At 37.4% G+C, this 25,548-nt stretch overlaps 1 protein-coding gene across 1 annotated transcript in view; it reads left to right on the top strand.

Annotated features, from left to right (window-relative positions):
• Window positions 1-25,548, top strand: part of LOC140728284 (collagen alpha-3(VI) chain-like) — a 188,464-nt gene that overhangs the window by 88,311 nt on the left and 74,605 nt on the right. Inside the window, exons 14-22 of the mRNA XM_073046784.1 lie at window positions 2,810-3,412; window positions 5,310-5,912; window positions 9,451-10,053; window positions 11,520-12,122; window positions 13,553-13,887; window positions 15,864-15,942; window positions 16,458-16,606; window positions 16,703-16,795; window positions 25,383-25,436. Of these exons, the coding sequence (XP_072902885.1) occupies window positions 2,810-3,412; window positions 5,310-5,912; window positions 9,451-10,053; window positions 11,520-12,122; window positions 13,553-13,887; window positions 15,864-15,942; window positions 16,458-16,606; window positions 16,703-16,795; window positions 25,383-25,436 (3,122 nt within the window). The remainder of the gene's footprint in view (window positions 1-2,809; window positions 3,413-5,309; window positions 5,913-9,450; window positions 10,054-11,519; window positions 12,123-13,552; window positions 13,888-15,863; window positions 15,943-16,457; window positions 16,607-16,702; window positions 16,796-25,382; window positions 25,437-25,548) is intronic.

Here is a 25,548-nt window from a genome sequence, read left to right as displayed (position 1 = left end):
ATGAAGCTCCTCCATCTCTGGTGGTGTTCAGAGCTTCCTTCATCATGTCAGTAGCTTCCTGTCAGTTTTCACTACTGTCAGACATACAAGTCCCATATAGAGGCTCTAGAATACCATCGCACTCAGCTGCAGATGGATTCTTCATTGCTGTTCCATAACAATTTTGTATTACCAGTCAGGGTTGTTAGTCCTGAGTTGAACCCCAAACCTGGAGGACCAGTGGACCATTCTTAGTCTGTCCTATACCCTTTGACCTGTTTGGCATGGGTGATCCTACCAAGAGCCAACACATAAAGCCCAGGTTCCAGCCAACATAGCTCTCCAGGTCATTGAGGCACACAACCTCCAAACCATGACAAGGATGTGGTCCTCTTGGAGGTAGTTAATCAAAGCCTACATTTTATTGTCTCTGCTCAAATATTAATATAACTATATTGACCCTGGACTATCAAATTAAAACATGAATTCTATTGTTCTCTTTGTACCAATGCTCACTCAGACTATTTCTCGAATTTATAACATTGAGATAGGGATCCTTCTTCTCCAAGAACATGATATGGAGTCCTTCCTTGCAACAGTTTGTCTCCACGTTCTTACCACTTAACATTTGAAGCCCCTCATTCCTTATGTTCAAATGTTGTGTTTTTGATTTTATTGGCTCTGGCCAATTTGGCTAATGTGTATCAGCTTTCCATTGGCTCTTGTCAAAGCCAACATCATTTTATTGCCCTTATCACAAGTAAGAAATTATAATTAATGACTCTATTCTGATTCAGAGCAGACCAGCCAGTTATGAGGCTTGGGTTGTTCAGGTCAGACACAGATTCCCCTATTGATAAACCTGCATGTTTTATCTTACCAAAAGAAAACTTCACAAATATATTTTTATTTGGAAATTATCTCCAGCTCAGCAGATTATCAGGAGTATCATTGTGTCCACTTGAAGCACTTTGAGACACCCATTCTTGAGCAAGTCAGCTGATAAAATGGAAGTTACAGAGCTCCATTCCTTTAACCACATGATCACAAACAAAGACAATTGTTGTGTCTACTTCCACTGTCCTTGAGTCATTTTCTTCCATATTTTAATTTCTTCTTGGCCAACAATGATGTTTCCAAGCATCTAAATTCTTTGGACCTCTTGGTGGTAAAAATTGCCGATTTGAAAGACACTTTGGTTGTCTAACTTTTTCTCTTGTCTTTTTATATTGGCCATCTCCCCTTTATCTTTCAGTTCAGGTTAAGGGTCTGAAGCCTGACTGACTGAGTTCTGTCAGCACTTTGTTTGCTACTTACTTAGTAATTTCAGTCAGAGCTGACAGAATGATTTTCATTAATCCTCACTGTCATTCCTCCCCATTGAAATAAATGGGTAAGATACACCTATACTGGTTCAATGTAGAGTAAGTTATTTGAGTGTATTCCTCATCTTAAGATGATGGGAAATTGCTATGGGAGCTGGTAAGACATCCACAAACTGTTGGTAAAAGCTTCAGAAGTGGAAGAAGTGCTTTTCTGATATGGGATTATACCAAGTTATTATAATCAATAAACATGAACCTTACTCTATATTGATGGTATGGTAAACCCCACCCATGGCATTCCAATGTGTTTTACACAGGGGAACAAAAAAATTGTCACTTTGAATTCTCATCAGCAACAATTATGTGTGCAGATTTGTCCACTGTAGTTTCTAACAAAATATCATTCAATAGATGGGGATGTTAATACTGAATCTGAGGCTACATTCCAGTAATGTACTATTGCTGCAAATGATATATTTTTTGGCCTTCCGATGTCAAATATACCCAGAATTAACAAATAATTAACCTGTTAATTTACTAGATATTGCCAGTGTAAGCAAGAAAAGAGTTAGCGCAGATTTGTGTCATCTCTTCTTCAGAAGATACAACATATTCCCTTTACTGGTATAAAGGTAGGGAAGGGGAGCCATAACTAACAAGAAGGGAAGTAAATCATTCAGTGTTTTCACTCTGACCGGAGAATTCTTGTACATGAAAGTTGGTTCGAGCTTCCACACTTAAGTGCTCTGCAGATGTTCACTGCTCAGAGATGCATATAACTGATCCACATGACAGATAAACAGAGAGTCAAATTACCGGGAAACAAGACACTTGGGTTATTAAGTCAATACCAGACACTCATTTACAGTTGCATTAATACTGAACTAATCTCATAACGTTATTCAATCCACAGTTCTATTAAGGTTTCTCAAATTCTGCGGCACAACTACACACTGAGGGCCAATTGACGTGGCAAGATCCTGAGGCAGGAAACCAGAGCACACACTAAGGATGTGCAAGTTTCTCATAGGCATCAGGACAGAACTCAGGTTGCTGGAATTGTGAAGCAGCAGCTATGGTGTCTGCACCAGTGGGCTGAACATCAATTGAAGCCTACGCAATTGTTAACTCTGTGTTTTTCAGCACCATTTCAGCACTATTAATAACTAAAATCAGGGGAAGGCAGATTTTATGCTGGATCCAAATTCATATGCAGAGAATTAAATCCGATTCCTTTTGCAGTCATCCTTGAAAACCTAAACAAATCATGTACATATGAGGATATACGTATATACACACATAATGTAAATAGTAGCTGCAGAAGATGGGACAAATATCTGTCATCCTTCTTGCCCAGCCAAATGAAATGCCCCAATATTGTCTTAACAAATTCCGGAATTAATCAGATTATTTGGAAATCCAATTCTTATTTGTTCAATGTTGCAGGGTTTTGATTTCATTCCATTTAATGCAAAATTAACCAATTGTTTATTTTCTGGATTTAGATGGCGACAAGAGGGACGTTGTCTTTTTACTCCATGGGTCAGAAAATATGAGAACTGCTTTCCCTTCAATACGTTCTTTCATTTCAAAAATAGTTGACAGTCTTGAAGTTGGCATTGACAGTGTCCGTGTTGGTGTTGTACAATACGACAGTAATCCCAGAACAGATTTCAAATTGAACACTTACACCACCAAAGGTGAAGTTCAAGATGCCATCCTTAATTTACGGATTAAAGGCGGGCGGGGCATCAGAACAGGAGTTGCACTACAATACGTTAAGGACAATCTTTTCACTAGGGCTGGTGGTAGCAGGATTGAAGAAGGTGTGCCTCAGTTCTTGGTGCTTCTCACTGCTGGTAAATCAGCTGATCGAGTTGAAGTGGCATCAACGACATTGAAAAGAGCTGGTGTAGCACCGTTTGCTATTGGATATGGACGTGCAGATGATGAAGAGCTCGAACAGATTTCACTGTCTTCTCAGTTTGTTTACAAGATAGCTGACTTGAGGAACGTATTGAATATACAACAAAGTTTATTGGGATCGCTGACAACTCTCGATTCTCGCAAGATAAGAGAAATCTACGAAGAAACTGAGGAGGAAGCCAGTAAGGCTTTTTATTTTATAATTTTAGAGTTTTTATGTCATGTTACAGCTGTAAGTCATAGGTCATTTTGCCCATTTTCATGGTTCAGATCACCATACGACACAATGGATGTGGTAACATAAGAAAGAGTGCAGAAGATATTTGCCAGGATGTTGCCTAGAATGGAAAACTTTAGTTACAAGGGAAAAATAGGATAGTCTGAATTTATTGTACATAGAAGGCTATATATGTATCAGTATTACTGCTTCTGGCACTGTCATAAATAATGTGTAAGCAATGGTTAAAAGGTCAGCACAGCTTTCTGAGCTGAAGGGCCTGTACTGTGCTGTAATATTCTATGTTCTGTTTCTCTGCACAGAGCAATCAGAAGTATTAGAATTATTTTTAAAGGCATTAAAAAGGTAAGGTATAGAGGGATACAGGCCTAATGTAGGCAGGTGGGGTTAGCCTAGACAGGCCTCATGGCCAGAATGGATGGGTGACACACAAGCCTCGTTTCTGTCTGCACGGCTCTATGACTCTAAGAAGCATTGCAGAGAATTGCTATCGCAATGCTCTTCAACTATATGACTCCATCTAGAGGTGTGACGTGAGCTGGGGGTTGGTGTGTTTCAGTAGCTCAGATGAAGGTCAACTGCTCAACTTGCAACCATTTTGCATTGACGAGTTATTCATTTAGTTCCAATGTACTTTTCTGGAAGCACAGTAGTACACCTGAAAGGGATGGATGGAAGTGCAGTCGCAAAGAGGGTTTTTAAAAAATTGTTGAGATCCATTAAAGGCTACAGGAAAACAGGAAGTTACAGGGTGTTTGAAATATTTGCAGAGAGGGTTAAGACCTGCTGAAGGTTTTCTACAACTTCACTAAAAATGTACATAATAGCAGAAATCACAAGATGCAGAATTATGCCCACAATGTGAAGATAAAGATGGTTAAAGTCAACGGGAATGAGTTGTTAAGGAAGAAAAAGATTCACTTTAAATTGTCAAAGTAAGAGGTCAGGGAACTTAACATTGGACTGGTAATGGGCTATAGTATTTTTGAGCAACTTGAAATAAAAAAGTGTTTAGTCCTTCTGGAAAATAATAGAACTGTTAAGTTTCAGCATAGGCAAGAGATTTGAGCATAATCATGCTTGAACGAACTGTGGAAGTAGGCAGTGAGAAGATGAAAAGATGCAGTTATATCGGACCCTGGTCAGACCCCACTTGGATTACTGTGCTCAGTTCTGGTTGCCTCACTACAGGAAGGATGTGGAAACTATAGAAAGGGTGCAGGGGAGATTTACAAGGACGTTGCCTGGATTGGGGAGCATACCTTATGAGAATAGATTGAGTGAACTCGGCCTTTTCTCCTTGGAGCGACGGAGGATGAGAGGTGACCTGATAGAGGTGTACAAGATAGTGAGAGGCATTGATCGTGTGGATAGTCAGAGGCTTTTCCCCAGGGCTGAAATGGTTAGCATGAGAGGGGATAGTTTTAAGGTGCTTGGAAGCATGTACAGAGGAGATGTCAGGGGTAAGTTTTTTTTACACAGAGTGTGGTGTGGAATACCGGCGACGGTGGTGGAGGCGGAAATGATATGCTGGATCCAAATTCATATGCAGAGAATTAAATCTGATTCCTTTTACAGTCATCCTTGAAAACCTAAACAAATCATGTACATATGAGGATATACGTATATACACACATAATGTAAATAGTAGCTGCAGAAGATGGGACAAATATCTGTCATCCTTCTTGCCCAGCAAAATGAAATGCCCCAATATTGTCTTAACAAATTCCGGAATTAATCAGATTATTTGGAAATCCAATTCTTATTTGTTCAATGTTGCAGGGTTTTGATTTCATTCCATTTAATGCAAAATTAACCAATTGTTTATTTTCTGGATTTAGATGGCGACAAGAGGGACGTTGTCTTTTTACTCCATGGGTCAGAAAATATGAGAACTGCTTTCCCTTCAATACGTTCTTTCATTTCAAAAATAGTTGACAGTCTTGAAGTTGGCATTGACAGTGTCCGTGTTGGTGTTGTACAATACGACAGTAATCCCAGAACAGATTTCAAATTGAACACTTACACCACCAAAGGTGAAGTTCAAGATGCCATCCTTAATTTACGGATTAAAGGCGGGCGGGGCATCAGAACAGGAGTTGCACTACAATACGTTAAGGACAATCTTTTCACTAGGGCTGGTGGTAGCAGGATTGAAGAAGGTGTGCCTCAGTTCTTGGTGCTTCTCACTGCTGGTAAATCAGCTGATCGAGTTGAAGTGGCATCAACAACATTGAAAAGAGCTGGTGTAGCACCGTTTGCTATTGGATATGGACGTGCAGATGATGAAGAGCTCGAACAGATTTCACTGTCTTCTCAGTTTGTTTACAAGATAGCTGACTTGAGGAACGTATTGAATATACAACAAAGTTTATTGGGACCGCTGACAACTCTCGATTCTCGCAAGATAAGAGAAATCTACGAAGAAACTGAGGAGGAAGCCAGTAAGGCTTTTTATTTTATAATTTTAGAGTTTTTATGTCATGTTACAGCTGTAAGTCATAGGTCATTTTGCCCATTTTCATGGTTCAGATCACCATACGACACAATGGATGTGGTAGCATAAGAAAGAGTGCAGAAGATATTCGCCAGGATGTTGCCTAGAATGGAAAACTTTAGTTACAAGGGAAAAATAGGATAGTCTGAATTTATTGTACATAGAAGGCTATATATGTATCAGTATTACTGCTTCTGGCGCTGTCATAAATAATGTGTAAGCAATGGTTAAAAGGTCAGCACAGCTTTCTGAGCTGAAGGGCCTGTACTGTGCTGTAATATTCTATGTTCTGTTTCTCTGCACAGAGCAATCAGAAGGAGTATTAGAATTATTTTTAAAGGCATTAAAAAGGTAAGGTATAGAGGGATACAGGCCTAATGTAGGCAGGTGGGGTTAGCCTAGACAGGCCTCATGGCCAGAATGGATGGGTGACACACAAGCCTCGTTTCTGTCTGCACGGCTCTATGACTCTAAGAAGCATTGCAGAGAATTGCTATCGCAATGCTCTTCAACTATATGACTCCATCTAGAGGTGTGACGTGAGCTGGGGGTTGGTGTGTTTCAGTAGCTCAGATGAAGGTCAACTGCTCAACTTGCAACCATTTTGCATTGACGAGTTATTCATTTAGTTCCAATGTACTTTTCTGGAAGCACAGTAGTACACCTGAGAGGGATGGATGGAAGTACAGTCGAAAAGAGGGTTTTTAAAAAACTGTTGAGATCCATTAAAGGCTACAGGAAAACAGGAAGTTACAGGGTGTTTGAAATATTTGCAGTGAGGGTTAAGACCTGCTGAAGGTTTTCTACAATTTCACTAAAAATGTACATGATAGCAGAAATCACAGGATGCAGAATTATGCTCACAATGTGAAGATAGAGATGGTTAAAGTAAGCGGGGATGAGTTCTAAAGGAAGAAAAAGATTCACTTTAAATTGTCAAAATAAGAGGTCAGGGAACTTAACATTGGACTGGTAATGGGCTATAGTATTTTTGAGCAACTTGAAATAGGATATTGTTTTGTCCTTCTGGAAAATAATAGAACTGTTAAGTTTCAGCATAGGCAAGAGATTTGAGCATAATCATACTTGAACTAATGGTGAAAGTAGGCAGTGTGAAGATGAAAAGTACCCCACTTGGAGTACTGTGCTCAGTTCTGGTTGCCTCACTACAGGAAGGATGTGGAAACTATAGAAAGGGTGCAGAGGAGATTTACAAGGATGTTGCCTGGATTGGGGAGCATGCCTTATGAAAATAGGTTGAGTGAACTCGGCCTTTTCTCCTTGGAGTGACGGAGGATGAGAGGTGACCTGATAGAGGTGTACAAAATAATGAGAGGCATTGATCATGTGGATAGTCAGAGGCTTTTTCCCAGGGCTGAAATGGCTGGCATGAGAGGGCATAGTTTTAAGGTGCTTGGAAGCAGGTTCAGAGGAGATGTCAGGGGTAAGTTTTTTTTACGCAGAGTGTGGTGTGGAATACCGGCGATGATGGTGGAGGCGGAAATGATAGGGTCTTTTAAAAGAGTCCTGGATGGATACAGGAAGCTTAGAAAAATAGAGGTCTATCGGTAAGCCTAGGTAGTTCTAATGTAGGGATATGTTCGGCACAGATTTGTGAGCCGAAGGGCTTGTATTGTGCTGTAGGTTTTCTATGTTTCTATGAAAACCATACTGCTTTCTTGTCTCATTCTTAACATTAGACCCTGAGACCCTCCAAGCACAGAGTTTTCATCAAATATTTGCCCTACTCATTGAATGTTGACAAACCACACCCCAGTAATACCCTTCCTATGTTCACTATTACTTTTCACCCTCTTCCTAGGAATTTCAACTCTTCCAGTCTGCAACCTTTCTATGTCCACCTGTAGATCCTCAGCAGTTGATCTATGCTTTGACTCCTCTCAGAGCCTCCTGGCTTCATTGCTTTGAGTGTTGTACTGACACTCAGTTTACTAATCCAACCTGGCAGATATCAAAGGAAGTGTTTTTTTTGATAAGCACAACCATTTAACACTCACCTTAGTCTGCATATCCACTTGACTTGAGGACATTTAATAACTGCCATTGCTGTTCAGATGTACTTTCTGCAGAAAAGAATACTCCCTCACTTCTTTCTTACTCTTGTAGAGTTATTCAGAATAGAAACAGGCCCTTTAGCCCAACTCATCCATGCTGAACAAGCTAGTCCTGTTTCCCTGTATTTGGCCTGTATTCCTTTAAACCTTTAACATTTCCAGCATTTCATCGTGTAGCTGATTCCATCTACCCACGATCCTCTGTGTGGAAAACTTGCTTCTCAGATCCTCTTTAAATCTTATCTTAAAACTGTGGCTTCCCATTTTAGACACCCCTAACCTGGATAAAATGCCACTTAGCCTCCTTCATTTCAGGAAAGCGGTCCAACCTATCCAGTTTATCTGTATTTCTCAAGCATTCCAGTCCTGGAAACATCCTTGTGAAACTTTTCTGTACTCTTTCTGGCTTAATCACAACTCTCCTATAGTTTCACAACCGGAAATACACACAGTTTCCCAGGTTTTGTTTCTACTAAAGTTTTGTCGAGTTGTAATTTAACAAACCAACTGTTGTACTTGTCCCCTATCTGATGAAGCAAAGCTTGCCGAACACACATAATCTCAAGGTAGTCTGGTAACATATACAGTACATGCCTTGATATTGAATTCACTTTACTTTGTAGGCTTTGTTCATCTAATACCTCTCAGTATATTTTATTCATTTTTATTTAATGATGCAGTGTGGAGATGGCCCTTCCAGCTCAACGAGCCACAATGCCCAATAACCCACTCCAGACTAATCACAGGATAATCCACAATGACTAATTAACCTACCACACAGCATGTCCTTGGACGGTGGGAGGAAAGCAGAACACCCAGAAAAACTTCCTACTGACAGTGTCGGAATTGAACTCTGAAATCCAACACCCTGAGCTGTAATAGCATGGCGCTAACTGTTATAGCATGGTGCCCCCTATCTAATTCAGCATCACATTTTATCTGCTAGGCTCACCTGTAAATTGCCTTGGGATGTAGTGTGATAAGGATGCATTTCTGAGGTGCAACCTGTTGTTTCCCTTTACAACTTTTCTATTGATAAAATCATTTAGCCCTCTATTCTGTTGTGGCTTGCAGATCTTGCTACTAGCAGCTGAGATTTTTGACTTTTTCCATGTGAATTTTGCCAACATTCAGTATCTTCCTTGCAGATATTGATATAATTTTGTAGTTCCTTGAAAATAATAATAATATGCAGAAGAGTGCTCACTTTTCCTAAATTTTAGTGGCAACTACACATGGGGAACTGTCTAGAGAATATGTTTGCTCTATGCACATAAAAATACCAATGTCAGTAATTTCCTGAAGCTAAATTACAAAATATATATTATTACAGATATTGTGAGTAAAGCCATCAACATTTTTTTTGTGATGCACATTGCCAACCAAATAATGTGTACAATTCTTTTACAGGTGTCGACCCTAACAAGAAGGACATTGTGTTCTTGATTGATGGATCTAGCAATGTTGACTCTAAAGATTTTGCCCATATACGTGATTTTATCCTGAATATAATTAATAGTCTTGATATTGGATCCAACAAAGTTCGTGTTGGTCTGGTCCAATACAGCAACAATCCAAAAACCGAGTTCCAATTGAAGCAATACACAAATTTAAATACCCTTCAAAATGCTATCAGACGAATTAGGCCAAAAGGAGGTTCACCACTTAACACCGGAATAGGTTTGGACTTTGTCTTGAAAAACCATTTCACCAGGCAGGCTGGAGGTAGACAAAATGAAGGAGCACTCCAATACCTGATACTCATTAATGGTGGAGAATCCAGTGACAGTTTCCAGCAACACTTAGGGACATTACGCAATTCTAAGATCAATGTTTTTGGTATAGGGGCAAAGAATGTAGATGAAAGAGAACTTGGAGAAATTGTAACAGTTAATTATGGTACCTATGTAATAAGTGGCTTCCAGGACCTTAAACGTGTGCAAGATCCTTTGAAACTTCGTTTGCAGATGGAAGATCCCATAAATTTTGAAACACCAGAGCCTCCCACTCAAGGTGTGTATCAAAGGCTAGGAATCACCGTCGCTAATAATAGTTGATTTTCTGTTTGATGTTGCAACGTAGACATTAATCAGTTTCCACTACATTAACACTGTCACTAAAATAACAAGAACTGAAGGTTGTGTTATTTTTATAAGACCATAAAACAAAGGAACAGAATTAGATTATTTGGTTTGTTGACTCTACTCCGCTATTCCATCATGGCCGATTTATTTCCCCTCTCTACCTTATTCTCCTGTCTTCTCCCCATATCCTTTGACACTCTTATTAACCAAGAACCTATCAACTTCCATTTTACACATACCTAATGACTTGGCTTCCTCAGCCTTCTGCGGCAATGAATTCCACAGATACACCACCCTCTGGTTTATAATATGTCAAAAAGTGAATTCAGAACTGTATACAGTCTTGCTATATTATTGAAAAGGATAGGCTTTCCTATTAGCAAAATATTCAACAATTTGATTCGATGGGGGTTATTTTAATCCATGATGATTTTGTATTTACAAATCAATTCTTCGAATTTAAGTACTAAAGCATAAATTACCTTTGCTTCAAGCAAAATAAAACTGAGCAAACTTCATTAGGGATCTTTATTTTCGGTCATATTTTGTAGATTGTGGCAACTTAAGAAAACTTTTAATGATCAGCAGTGTTTAATAGGCACCTCTTTTATCTCTTGATATATTTGCTCCTCTGCTGTTTATGACTAATCTTGGGTTTAGTTGCATTCAGCATTTTCTTTCTTGTATTTGTCTGTCTTCCATCTAATGCTAACATTAAGTTGTTTTTTTTTACCAAAGCTGTAGAAAGCCTTTAAGTGACATAGCCTTTTCACTTCATACATTTGTCAGTTAACAGCGTTGAAAGAGAGGGTGGCTCACGTTGAGTAACAGGAAAAAATACTTTATTACATAATGAGCAGATTGGAAGTTCGGTGCTTTTAGTTTTAATATGTTATCTGCAAAGTATATGTTATTATAAATGTCATGCATGTTGTGAGTAAAGAAATCATTTTTTGTGATGCACATTGTCAATCAAATAATACATAAAATTCTTTTGCTGCCTGTCAACCAAGAGGTACAACAGATAGTGTTCAGAAAGGAATGCAGTAGCAAAGGTATCTGATGAGAACAAATTAGATCTTACTATCATACTTCATGGAGTGCCTGTTCACAGAAGTTATCTAGGTTCTTGCATGAATGAAAAACTGGATATTTGTGCATGATACATAATAAAACACACCTTGTGCATCAGATACCCAGCCAAATAAACTTGACATCTATGGACAATAGGTAAGAAACTGTGCAGAGACAGAAGGTAAACTTTAAGCAGCATGATTCATGGCACTTAATTGTCAACTGCAAATAAATTCATATAGTTTGAAAATCTATCATGCATAGTGACAAACATTAACGTTTTAATTTTCAAATTTTAATCTCTTCCTTCTTTTTTTCAAGTTTTGCCACAGAAAAAAGCTGACATTGTATTTCTGCTGGATGGCTCCATTAATATTGGAAGGCAAAACTTCCCTCGCCTCACTGAGTTTATTTCCGGCATTGTTGACGCTATCTACATTGGTGATGGATCAATCCAGGTGGGAGTTGTCCAGTACAATTCCGATGCCATTAATGAATTCTTTCTCAACTCATTCAGAACAAGAGAAGATGTTCTTAAGGCTATTGAAAATATACAGTTCAAGGGAGGCAGAATCTTGAACATAGGAGCAGCCTTGCGCTTTGCTAAAAATACACAATTTGTCAAATCAGCAGGGAGTAGGATTGAAGAAGGAGTCCCACAAATTGTTTTCCTTCTGATTGGTGGAAAGTCTAATGATAATGCAATAGCAGCTGCAAAAGAGGTAAAGAATGCTGGCATAAAAATCATCACTGTGGGAATGCAGAGGGCGCGCGAAGAAGAAATCAACCAAATAGCGAGTGAATTACCTGGTGTATTCAGAGTGTCTGACTTGAACAAACTTTCTGAACTAACTGAACAAGTCTTGCTGACCACAACTGACCTCATTGATGGTCCGCTCTGTCCAATCGGCATTGATATAAAAGGTAATGACAAAGTTTTTACTTTGGGGCAGGATATAAACAAATCAAAAGCTATTACTGTGAGGTAAAATATTTTACCTTTCTGGGTGCAGTGCCCTCAACAAATGGGAGAAGGGGTAATCTTGTAATGCACTGTCCAACTGGTATTCCATGCACAGTCCAGATTTTCCAACATTCCTTTAGCACCTCTGTGTTAAAAGGCCATTCTTCTATTCTGATGCTGTGCCCTCTGGTCCTAGACACCTCCACTATAGAAAACATCAACTCCACATCCACTCCATTTCGGCCTTTCAATAGTCAATGTATTTCAATGAAATCCCCTTCATTCTTCTAAACTCCAGTGACTATGTCTAGAACCATCAAACGCAAGTCATACATTAACCCTTCCCTTCCCAGAATTATTCTTGCGAATCTTCTGCAGACCCTCTCCAATGCCAACAGATCCTTTCCTAGATAAGGGGCCCAAAACTGCTCACAATACTCCAAGTGCAGTGTGACTAATGCCAGTCAATGGTACTTGAATCATTACTACATTCTACATTTAAAACTATTTTCTTTTTTTCATGAACCCTTGGTATGTTTTGCACAACATTTAAAATCTTAGGAAGAGAGAGCAGCAACCTGCTGGAGGACTTTACGGGGCTGAACAGCAGTTGTGAAGGGCTGAGGGGCTGGAGTGAAAGAATTGCAGATGTTTATTGCTCCAGCATCCGGAATCTGCAGTTAAGAGTAATCAATTAGGAAAACAAATGGCCAGCACCTGGAATTCTGTGCACACGTTCTGGTCTCCGTAAAAGTGATAGAGGCATTGTTTCACCAATCATCAAATAGAGGGGCATCCTGGATGTGTGCTCTCTGGAGGTTAAAAGAATGAAATGTGATCTCCATGAAGAATACAAATTTTTAACTGGGTTTGCCCAGATATATCTAGCAATAACATTTCGTTTGCCTGTGCTGTTTGCATATTTATTATGGTAAAAAATTTTGTTTTGAGATGCATGCTAGGATAGGTCAGATTTGCAATGTTAAGAAATGACTCTTAGAAAAGTGGCAAGAAAGTGTAAAAATTTGACCTTTTTCCCCATGGTGAATCTTTGTTGTGCAATAACATATTTATTTGAAGGAAAAATCTTGCAACTTCTTATCTGGGAGAGGATTTCAAGCCGTTTCACAAAAGAATTTTCTCCTTTTAGCAGAAAATACAGAAAATATTGACCAGTCACATTGAGGAATTATCAGAACTTTCACACAGCAGATGAATATACCTAAGCAAATTGAAATCTCTGCAAGAAATCTCAATTTTTTAGTTACTGTTGTAGAGCAGATTAGGTTTGGGGTGATGTAATGCTCTGGTGGCACAGGGTACTCACACGTTCTTAATTTTCTATCCTCCAATTTAAGTATCATTTTATAAATTATTTTGTTCTCCACAGAATGCGACGTTGATGTTTTATTGGGCTTTGATGTCAGCTCGGCTAATGTATTTGAACAGGAGCCAGGTTTTAGAAGCAAAGTAGGAGATATTTTGTACAGAATCTCACAGTTGAGGCCTATTAGCTGCACTGGAACACAGCAACCCTCTGTAAAAATAGCACTCGTAACTCTTGGAGAAGATGGACAAATTCGTACCAATGACTTGGTGTCATATCGACCTGAATTAATCACTGATTTCATCAGATTAGCAGCTTCTGGTCCAACTCTCTTGGGAACAAGAACCTTAACTGCATACAGTGATGTATTTCAATCTGCTAGTTCTGGCCGAGTAAAGGTAAAGCTTTTAGATTTTACATTTTCATTTTCAGATTTCATTTAAAAATAAATCATTATTAATGGCAGTTTGCAAATGTTAACTGATAAAGGTCGATATTCTACTTCTGTAATGTTGCTACATATTTTTAAATAGTGAAATAGTATTTCATGTTTTCATAGAAACATAGAAAACCTAGAGCACAATACAGGCCCTTTGGCCCACAATGCTGTGCCGAACATATACTTATTTTAGAAATTATCTACGGTTACCCATAGCTCTCTATTTTTCTAAGCTCCATGTACCTATCCAGGAGTCTCTTAAAAGACCCTATCATATCCGCCTCCACCACTGTCGCCAGCAGCCCATTCCATGCACTCACCACTCTCTGCATAAAAAAAATTACCTCTGACATCTCCTCCATACCTACCTCCAAGCACCTTAAAACTGTGGCCTCTCGTGTTATCCATTTCAGCCCTGGGAAAAAGCCTCTGACTATCCACACAATCAATGCCTCTCATCATCTTATACACCTCCATTAGGTCAATACACCTCTCTCAGGTCAATAGACCTTTATCAGGTCAATACACCACCATCAGGTCTATTTTTGTTCTATGTCTTCAATTATTTCTACTCCCATTGGTGGAATTCGTGTCACCATGATCTGCGGTGCACCATTTTCACCATATACAATAGGTATGTAGCTAAACGATGACATGATCAGACTACTAACGTTCAACACAATGGCTTGTGAATTTAATTTAGTTTACTAATGATGGAATGGATGCACACTCATAACAAGCTACGATGAGGGCGGCCCCGAGCAGAAAGCATTCAGATGAATCTAAAGGATTGTCGGTCATCAATACAAAAAAGCTGCTAAAATTGTATCCACCAAAGCCAGACTGTGTCTGGTGCTGCTTCGTTCATATTTTGTTCAGTGTTATTCCTGGGATGGCATGTCATCTCTGTCATGTAGACCAAAACCAATTTGCATCCGACAAGTCACTCAGTTACACATCACAGAAACAAGCCCTTTGATCCACCTTATACAAGCTGACCAAAGAGCCTTTACCCAAATTTGACCCATTTCCCCTTGAGCCTTTCCTATCCACGAATCTATTCAAATGTCTGTAAAACACTGTAACGTTTTAGGAACAGCTTCTCCCCTGCCACCATCAGATTACTGAATGGTCCATGAACACTACCTCATTATTCTTCTTCTGCACTGTATTTGTTTTTATTTTAACAGTATTTTTTTAAATGTACTGCTGCCACAAAGCATCAAATTTCCTAACTTATGTCAATGGTAATAATCCTGATTCTAATTCTATAAATTTCACCTGTTTCTACCACTTTCTCTGGCAGCTTCATACCCTATAATGTCACTAAAAACTTGCCCTTCAGGTCTCATTAAGTTTTTTCCCACTCATCTTAAGCCTACACCCTCCAGTTTTAGACTGGAATAACCTCTGGGAAAGACTGTAACTATCTACCTTATTTACACCTCATGATTTTATAAATCTCTATAAGATCACCCCTCAGCCTCCATCACTCAAGGAAAAACAGCCTATCCAGTCTGTCCCCATAATTCAAGCCTTCCAGTCCCAGCACTTCAGCACTAAACCTTTTTTCACTCTCTCGCTTAATCTCTTCTTTATTACATTAAAGTGTACAGAATTGCATGCAGTATTTCAGATACAGTCTCATTAACATCCTGTACATGTGTAATATGATATCCAACCTGAGTACTCCAGTGCCTTTTCTGATGCAGGCATGCATGCCAAAGGCCACCTTCACTAGTTTGTCCAAAATTTTAATTATATTCTGTGTAATTATTTACTTTGAATTTTTAGCTCTGATGACTTACTTAGTGTAATCAAGGGCATTGTTATCTTGCTTATTGATTTTAGGATTTAAACAATATATGTAAAGTCAAATTTAATCAGAATACCATTTAATCTTAAAATGTGAGTTTTGTTTATTTCCCCTTAAAGGCCATTATCCATTTTACTGATGGCATAGACGAAGACTTTTCTTTATTAAAGAGATATTCTGACACTCTAAGGAAGGAAGGTATAATATTTTGTCTCTTATTTAGAAGTTTCAATTTTGTTACTGAAAACTTAGAACTCTTGGCACTCTTCTGCTTCAGAAGAAAAATATTCTTAAGTTCTCTGGAGAATTGGGCTGCTAATAATTCAGTAAATGGTATATCACAGAGCCTCCTAATTTGTAATATTTATGCATGAATTTAAGCACCGTATTTGTTAAGGGGATGAAGCAGCAATCTTAGATGAGAAATGCTTTTAACCAAAAGCAGGATAATTTTTCACCGTAACTTGCCGTTGAGATACAGCTTCACAATCAGGTTATTTGGCTACTAGGAGATCAAACATGGCACTACTTTTGCTTTCTACAAAACAGTAATTTAATTCACTCATCCTGACATGCCATAGAGGTATAACTATTTAAACATTAGTAAGTTCTGGGGAATCTTGACAGTTAAGCTGCGAAAATGTGAAAATACTTCTATTCGGTTTAACAACAGCAAACAATCTTTTGTTCCTGTTATCCCATGTGTCTAACAGGAAAAGTGCATTCTTTGATCCTGGTATCTTTGGAAAAAATGTCTGGATCTGAAGATCTTTCTTTGTTGGAATTTGGACGTGGATTTAGATACAGGAGACACCTTTCTATCAACCAACATGATTTAGAATATGAACTGGCAGAAGAACTTGTAAGATCAACAGTTTGGTTCCAAATTTTCTTTGATTCCAGAAGATGTTAGTGCGGTCATCCTATTAAATGCTTAAACCGTGTATTGTTTTAATAGGACAACATTGCAGAGAGAGTGTGTTGCGGTGTCTCGTGTAAGTGTGCTGGCCCACCAGGTGACAGGGGTTTTCAAGGATCACGTGGACTAAAGGTAAGTTTTAAAAATCTTCACATATCACAGTATATTGATAACTTAAGATAAATAAAATAAGTTTTTGTTTCTTCTAGTGGTCTTTCCACTGTTCAATCTTGAATTGTTCACAATCAGTGAATTTGCCACGGGTACCTTTCAGTATATGATGTTCATTTAATATAAAGTTTTGTAATTGCATCCAGTATTTGACTTTGGGATCAGATCCCTTCTCTCCCTGCTCCAAACATAAGAGAGCCAGAACTGATAAAATTACTATAACAAAACCAAAATGAAGTAACAGATTTCTTCAAAAAATCATTAGGTTTGAAAGGAGAGGACTAGCCCCTGAGAAGAATCTTTGGTAGTTGATTAAATCATGCTTGTGTCTTTGTGGAATTATTGGCAATGCTTTCTTTTTAAAATTAATGATACTATGGGGAGCATTTGGTTTATAATGACAAATCGGGAAGCTCATTAACTCAACTCATTAACCATTTTGTTGTGATAAACACAAAACAGACCGGGCGCCACGACCCGGAGAGTAAACCCAACCAGTCTCATACAGACGGGGGAGGTGACCATCACACACCCCGGTTACATTTAGGGTGACCCACAAATACAGAAGTGAATAACTGTATAACCCAAGCTACAATGTAGCAATAAATGAAATGGAACTTTCCACCGTAATCCCACAAATGCACCTTCACACAAGAGCAGTGCTGGTCACAATACTATTATTTAAGAACAAAAATGAGGGCCTTTCTAAAGGCACCTTAGCAATCTAGCTAGCTAAATGCTGTTCTAATAGCTTTTAAGCCGACATGTTTGCTGGGTGACAAGGACAAATCACTCACTATTCCACGTTGTCATGTTGTAAAAGAATAGGTCACAAAGGAAAGGAAAGGACGTAGCATTGTTTATGAAGGAAGAAACAAAGCAGGTGCTGGTCACAATTTCGATGCTGCGGGCAGAGATATGGGATTGTTCGGTGTGAATATTGAATAAAGAAGAAAAAAAAGACATGGGGACAGCAGTCAAAAGCTCCCAAGTAATAGCCACCCGATGGGGCAAAATACAAATGAGAACTCTCGAAGACACGCATGAAGGGATACAATTACCAAGTGTTTTTAATTTGTGTATTGATGGGACAAACTAAATTGGCAAGGGTATTGAAGAAGAAGAATTTGTGGAATGCATACTTCTTAGCCTACCAGATTATGAAACCTATTTGGAAACAGGCTACTTTAGATTTTGTCACATGCAATGAGGAAAGATTAGTAAGAAATCTTGTGGTTAAGGATCTGATATGAAGTTATGACCATAATGTAGTAGAATTTCAGGCACAGTCTCAAGGTGAATATCCAAAGTTCAAATCCAGTGTTTCCAACTTAATGAAAATACAAAATCCAAGTTCCAGCAATTTCTCCTCTTGCTTTCTTTTCTTTCTTTCTTTTTCAATCTTTTTATTAATATTAATAATATTATGAACAAAATACAATTTATATATTAATAAAGGGATTACAAACATACAAATTCCCATTACACATGAAAGAATACATAAGCAATGAATACAGTATAAATAAGTTTTCCCGAAACATGAACCATATAGTATATATATGAACAAGGTAAATCTAGATATTTCATAATATATAATATAAAAAAAGAAAAAAATATATATATATGCAAAGTTGACTAACCTACTAATCTAGTATCTAAGGAAAAAAAAGGAAGCAAAAAAAGAAAAAAAAAGAAAAACTAAAAAAGAGAGGAAAAAAAGGGCTGTTTATAATATCTCACAAGAATACATAGACATCAATGTCGTCAACTCCGATCCTCTCAACATAAATACGATTAAAGCTGAAAAAACCAATAAGCTTGGAACAGGGTCGTATTACATCATATGAAAATATTGAATAAATGGTCTCCATATCTTTTCAAATTTAATAGAAGTATCGAATACACCACTTCTAATTTTTTCAAAATTTAAACAACATAGTTTGAGAAAGCCAATGAACTACAGTGGGAGGATTAATTTCCTTCCAATTCAACAAAATAGATCTTCTAGCCATCGAAGTGAGAAAAGCAATCATTTGACAGGCGGAAGGAGATAAATGAAGTGAGTCCATCATCGGTAAACCAAAAATTGCGGTAATAGGATGGGGTTGTAAATCGATGTTCAGTACCGCAGAGATAATATCAAAAATATCTTTCCAATATTTTTTCAAAAGCGGACATGACCAAAACATATGAGTTAAAGACGCGATTTCCAATTGACATCTGTCACAAATAGGGTTTATATAAGAATAAAAATGAGCTAATTTATCCTTGGACATATGGGCCCTATGTACAACCTTAAATTGTATTAATGAATGTTTGGCACATATAGATGATGTATTAACTAATTGAAGAATTCTATCCCAATTCTCAATAGGAATAATAAGATTGAGCTCTCTTTCCCAATCATTTTTGGTCTTATCAAGGGGCACTGAACGTATCTTCATAATTATATTATAAAGTTTTGATATAAGCCCTTTTTGAAAAGGGTTTAATTCAAACAAACTCTCCAAAATATCTGAAGACACAAAATTTGGAAATGTAGGAAGTACCGTACTTAAAAAAATGCCTAACCTGTAAGTATCTAAAAAAATGAAATCTAGGCAAATTATATTTATTAGATAATTGCTCAAAAGACATAAAACAATTGTCTGAAAATAAATCAGAAAATCCTAATAAACCCTTAGTTTTCCAAGCCAAAAAAGCTTGATCTATAATTGAGGGGTGGAAAAAACAATTAGATACAATAGGAATATTTAAAACGAATTGAGTCAACCCGAAAAATTTCCGAAATTGAAACCATATACGTAAGGTATATTTAACTATCGGGTTGTCAATTCGTTTCGGCAATTTAGAAAGAGCAAAAGGGAGAGATGTCCCTAAAATAGAACCCAGAGCATAAGCAGATACCGATTTAGTTTCCAAACTCACCCAATGAGGGCCAAAAGGACCATCCCATTCTTTCAACCAACATATCAAATATCTAATATTAACTGCCCAATAGTAAAATCTGAAATTGGGTAATGCCAACCCACCTTCCTTCTTTGTCTTCTATAAGTATGTTTTACCTAACCTGGGATTTTTATTCTGCCATATATATGAGGAAATTTTTGAATCAACATTAGTAAAAAAGGATTTCGGAATAAAAATTGGTACCGCTTGAAAAATATATAAAAACTTAGGTAAAATAACCATCTTAATAGCATTAATCCTACCTATCAGAGATAAAGATAATGGTGACCATTTAGTAAACAAGCCTTTAATCTGATCAATTAAGGGTAGAAAATTAAACCTAAATAATTCTTTATGGTTTTTTGTGATTTTAATCCCTAAGTAAATAAAAGCGTCATTAACAAATTTAAAAGGTAAATTACCGTAGCTTGCGACCTGTCTATTCAAAGGAAAAAAGTCACTCTTATTAAGATTTAACTTATACCCAGAAAACTCACTAAATTGAGCCAACAATGATAAAACTGCTGGAATAGATTTCTCAGGGTTAGAAAAGAATAATAATAAATCATCTGCGTACAAAGATACCTTATGAATATCTGTTCCACGGTTAATACCCAAAATATCCTGTGATTCTCTGATGGCAATTGCCAAAGGTTCTAAAGCAATGTTAAATAGTAATGGGCTAAGAGGACAACCTTGTCTAGTGCCCCGAAATAAACGAAAGAAGGGAGATCTTTGATTATTAGTAAACACCGAGGCTACTGGAGTTTGATAAATCAGTTTAATCCAAGAAATAAAGGTCGGACTAAAATTAAACTTCTCCAGCACATAAAATAAGTAAGGCCATTCTACTCTATCAAATGCTTTCTCTGCATCTAATGAAATAACACATTCTGAAGTACTATGTGAAGGAGTATAAACAATATTCAGTAATCTCCTAACATTGAAAAAAGAATAGCGATTTTTAATAAAACTGGTTTGATCTTCCGAAATAATTTGGGGTAATACCTTCTCCAGCCTGGAAGCCAGTAACTTGGAAAAGATCTTGGAGTCCACATTCAATAAAGATATTGGTCTATAAGATGCACAGTCAGTAGGGTCTTTATCTTTCTTCAGTATTAAGGAAATGGAAGCTCTATAAAAAGATTGTGGCAAATTCCCCAATCTAATTGCTTCTTCAAAAACCTTGCATAACCAAGGAGAGAGAGTAGCAGAAAAACATTTAAAAAATTCTGCTGTATACCCATCTGGACCTGGTGCTTTCCCAGAATTCGTTGAGGAAATAACCCCTTTAATTTCCGCATCCGTGATCGGAGTATCTAATACTGAAAGATCATCGGATGATAATTTTGGAAAATTCAATTTCCCAAGAAAATCACACATGGTATTATGATCCTGAGGGAATTCAGATTGATACAGGGAGGTATAAAAGTCTTGAAAAGACTTATTTATCTCATCATGGTTAACTGTCAAATCGCCATTCTGCTGACGAACCTTAGTGATTTGATGTTTAACCCAAACATTCTTCAGCTGAATAGCTAACAGTTTTCCCGATTTATCACTATGTATATAAAAATCAGATCTGGTTTTCATTAATTGATTTTCAATCGGAGATGTAAGTAATAAACTATGTTCCATTTGAAGTTCAACCCTTTGTTTGTAAAGCTCCCTACTAGGAGTGGTCGAATATTTCTTGTCAATCTCTTTAATTTTATCAACCAATAAAAGAGTTTCCTTCTTAATGCATTTTCTCAGACCAACAGAGTAAGATATAATCTGTCCACGTATATACGCTTTAAAAGTGTCCCAAAGTGTTCCGCAAGAGATATCTTCTGTGGAATTAGTTGAAAAGAAGAAATCGATCTGCTCCTTCATAAATTTAATAAAGTCCGGATCTTGCAATAAGGTAGAGTCAAATCACCATTGTCTAGCACTTGAAGCTGTATCCATAAAATTAATAGAAAGTTTTAATGGAGCATGGTCAGAAATAGCTATAATATCATAATTACAACCAATTACCGATGGAATAAAACAAGAGTCAATAAAAAAATAATCAAATCTCGAATAGGAATGATAAACATGTGAGAAAAAAGAAAACTCTTTGTCATTAGGATGGTGAAATCTCCAAATATCAAAAACTCCATTATCAGTCAAAAAGGAGTTAATACAAGTGGCCAACTTATTGGGTAAAGTCTGAATAGATATAGATTTATCCATCAAAGGATTTAAACAACAATTAAAGTCACCACCCATTATTAACTTATATTCATTTAAATTAGGTAAAGAAGTAAATAAGGACTTAAAAAAATCAGGACAATCCACATTTGGAGCATAAACATTAACCATAGCAACCTTTTTATTACGGAGTAAACCCATAATTAACAAAAATCTACCATTCGGATCTGAAAGGATATCATGTTGAACAAATGCAATAGAGGAGTCAATAAAAATTGAAACTCCCTTAACTTTGGCATTCGAATTCGAATGATACTGTTGACCCCGCCAAGACCTAAAAAAGCGATATTTGTCCTCCTTCCTCACATGAGTTTCTTGTACAAAAATGATATGAGCATTAAGTCTTTAGAATACTTTGAAAATCTTCTTTCGTTTAATCGGATGGTTTAAACCATTAGTATTCCAAGACACAAAGTTAATGGTTTGAGCCATGCTTCTAAAGTCAACCCTTTGGTATAGAAAGGGTTAACCAAATTATAAACTCATGCACCCGGAAGAGGAACAAAAATAAAGAGAGGACCCGGAAGTGACGACATCGTAGACATATTTGTAGTTCAAAAACAGCCCGAATGAAAAAACTGATAAAAGAAAAATAAAAAAGGAAAACAGACCAACCCCCACCCCCACAAGAAAAAGAAAAAAAGCCAAAATATGGCTAGAAAAAGGAAAAAATGAGACTAATTCTACCCCCATATCAGCGGCGGACCACTCCGTATTTAAAGGATATATAAAAAAAAACCACCCCAACTTTAAAAATTATGATCACAATACTAAAATCTACGCTTCTTAATATGCTTAGTTGTAAAAAAAAGAATATAATCACTAAAAGTTTATAAATCGGGTTATAACCCAAACAAATCAAGAAGTATTTAAACTATGATAAGCGATGCATTATAGGAAGAAGACGAAAGAAGCAACAATAACGCCATCTTAAACAAAACCAAGAATATTTTTGCAAAAAACCACCATCTTGATAATAAAAAAATTTCCCTTCGAAAGGTTAAAAATATACCTTCATGGGAACAAAAATAATAGTCAAAAATAAAGTATAGTGGTTAAAGTGTATAAGACAGAACGATTAATATAACAAAAACACACTTTAACTTAAATATGAAGTATAGGATAAACCTACACCAATAACCAGAGACTAACCCTGGTTTGAGGAATCGAAAACCATCTTACACGATCAGAATCACTCATTTATTAGGGATTAGTGTCTATAGCAGTAGGGAAGTTCTCCTCCAGATACTTTCTTGCTTCAAATGTAGAAAGGAAAACCTGGCGTGGAGCATTCGATGGAGAGATTCTAAGCTTCGCCGGGTATAAGAGCACAGGTTTTAGATTTTTCTCATAACATTCAGACATCAGAGGTTTAAAAAGAAGCCTTTTTTACATAACTTCAGGACTAAAATCTTCCACCAAACGGAAATAGTAATTTTGAAATTTAATCATCCCAGCCCTCCGAGCCTCACGAATAAGTTGTTCTTTGTCGTGTACATAGTGAAACCGGACAATTACCACCGGGGGTTTAGCTGAAGCACTCGATGAACGACTCCAAATTCTATGTGCTCGGTCAAGTAACGGGGGGTTCTCTGGAAAAACTGACGGAAACGCATCTTTTAAAAGTTGAGCAAAATATTTCGAAGGATCGCCTTTTTCTATGCCAAGTATACGTAGGTTCTGTCTTCTGGACCGATTCTCCAAGTCGACACTCTTGGCTTTAAGTGTTTCCACCAGTTTAATGGTCGAAATTAAATCCTGTTGCAATTTTTCAATTGTCAAATCTCGTTTCCGAGCTTCTTCTTGCAGAGACGCGATAAGAGCTTGCTGATGGTTAATTACTGAATCCGTCTTAACCATATAATCTTGAAAAGCCTTTATATCTTGTTTAAAAACTTGATGTTGTTCATCAAATTTACTATCCAAAACCTCCAAAAACAGTTCATAAGTTAACTCAGTGCGTTGCGGTTGAGCTTGCTTCTTTCCATTACCGTTCGGGTTACGCCCCGGTTCTCGTCCTTTGGATCTAAGAGCCATTTCTGTTTGCATATCTTCAAAAATTCACAATAAACTCTTAACGATAAGCCCGAGAAAATAGCAAGAATCTTTTGGTGTAGGTAAAAATAAGTTGAATAAGGGTGATCAAAGGTTAAAAAAAAGTAAAGGTTATGGAGCGGATCTAAAACAGTACTCACTCCATGAGCGTCTCCCGCTGACTCTCCTCTTGCTTTCCATAACATCCTGGGATACATCTAGACAGACTCTACTGATTATTCCACCTTTTATTCATTTTAGTTCTTCCTCCTTAATAACAATATTGGAATGTTCCAGGACTTACTGTTCCCTCCCCTGAACTCACAGGCTTCATAACTTTCTCCATGGTAATATAGACAAGATGTATTCAGTAAAGGCCTTGCTCATTTCCTGTGGTTCCACGAATTGACTATCTTTATTATCCTTAGGAGGACCTACTCTCTCTCAAGCTACCATTTTAATATAACTATGGCATCTTTTATAACTCTCCTTTATCTTATTTGCCAGGGATAGCTCATGGTCCCATTTTTTCCTCCTCACATCTACAGCCCTTATAGTCCCCCAGGAACTTGCTTCCTTCTTTTTTTCTGACCAAATCCTTATTATTTCTTCTTAACCAGAGTCCCCAATTTTCTCTCACTTCTGAAAACTTTCCTCTTGCCATATGTCCTTTTACATGCAACCAGCTGATCCTGATTAATTTATTGCAAGCTCCTGCCTGATATCACCAAAATTATGCTTCCCCCAATGATCTCTCCTAAGGGGGCTTTAAAGGGTGCGTGTCAAATTGTGTGATTTATAGAAGAGTTTCAAGATAATGGGGCATCATTTAAAATTAAGGTAGTAGAAATTTCTTCTCACGGATGATAGTGAACTTTACCCCATAGAGCTACAGAAGCTAGATCATTAGAAATACTGATAACAGACCAGGGAATTGAGGGCTATGTGGATCTGGCATGAGAGATGGACTGTTGTAGATCAGCCATTATCCATTGAATGGCAGGACAACCTGGAGAAGCCAGGGGGCCTACTCCCACTTCTGCTCACACTTTCTTGTGCTCTTGGAATGGAAGATAATATGCAGGATATCATGAGCTGGAAAATAGTCCATGGTACAATGACAGGCATGATTGAAAGACAGTATCAATAAACATGAAGATTCAGTTCTGATGAACATTAACTGTAATTCTCTTTGCACAGATGCTTCCTTAGCCGCTGAGTGTTCCAACATTTTCAGTTTTTATTTCAGATTTCCAACTTTTACAGGTTTTTGATTTTCAGATAAAGAGGAATTCTCTTTACATGTTTTTTTCTCTTCTTTCTTCTCCAGGGTTCTCCAGGAATTCAAGGTATTCCGGGTTATCCAGGTGATGAAGGTGGAACAGTAAGTAAATTGAGGATTTATTATAGTCTTCACATCATAAGATAAAAAGTGCTTCTAATGACCTATTTTAACATCAAGCTACACAGATGCAAGTTTTCATCTTTTCAGTTTT

The sequence above is a fragment of the Hemitrygon akajei genome, chromosome 5 (assembly GCF_048418815.1).
Source record: "Hemitrygon akajei chromosome 5, sHemAka1.3, whole genome shotgun sequence".
Lineage (NCBI taxonomy): Eukaryota > Metazoa > Chordata > Chondrichthyes > Myliobatiformes > Dasyatidae > Hemitrygon > Hemitrygon akajei.
This window is presented reverse-complemented; position numbering and strand designations above follow the sequence as displayed.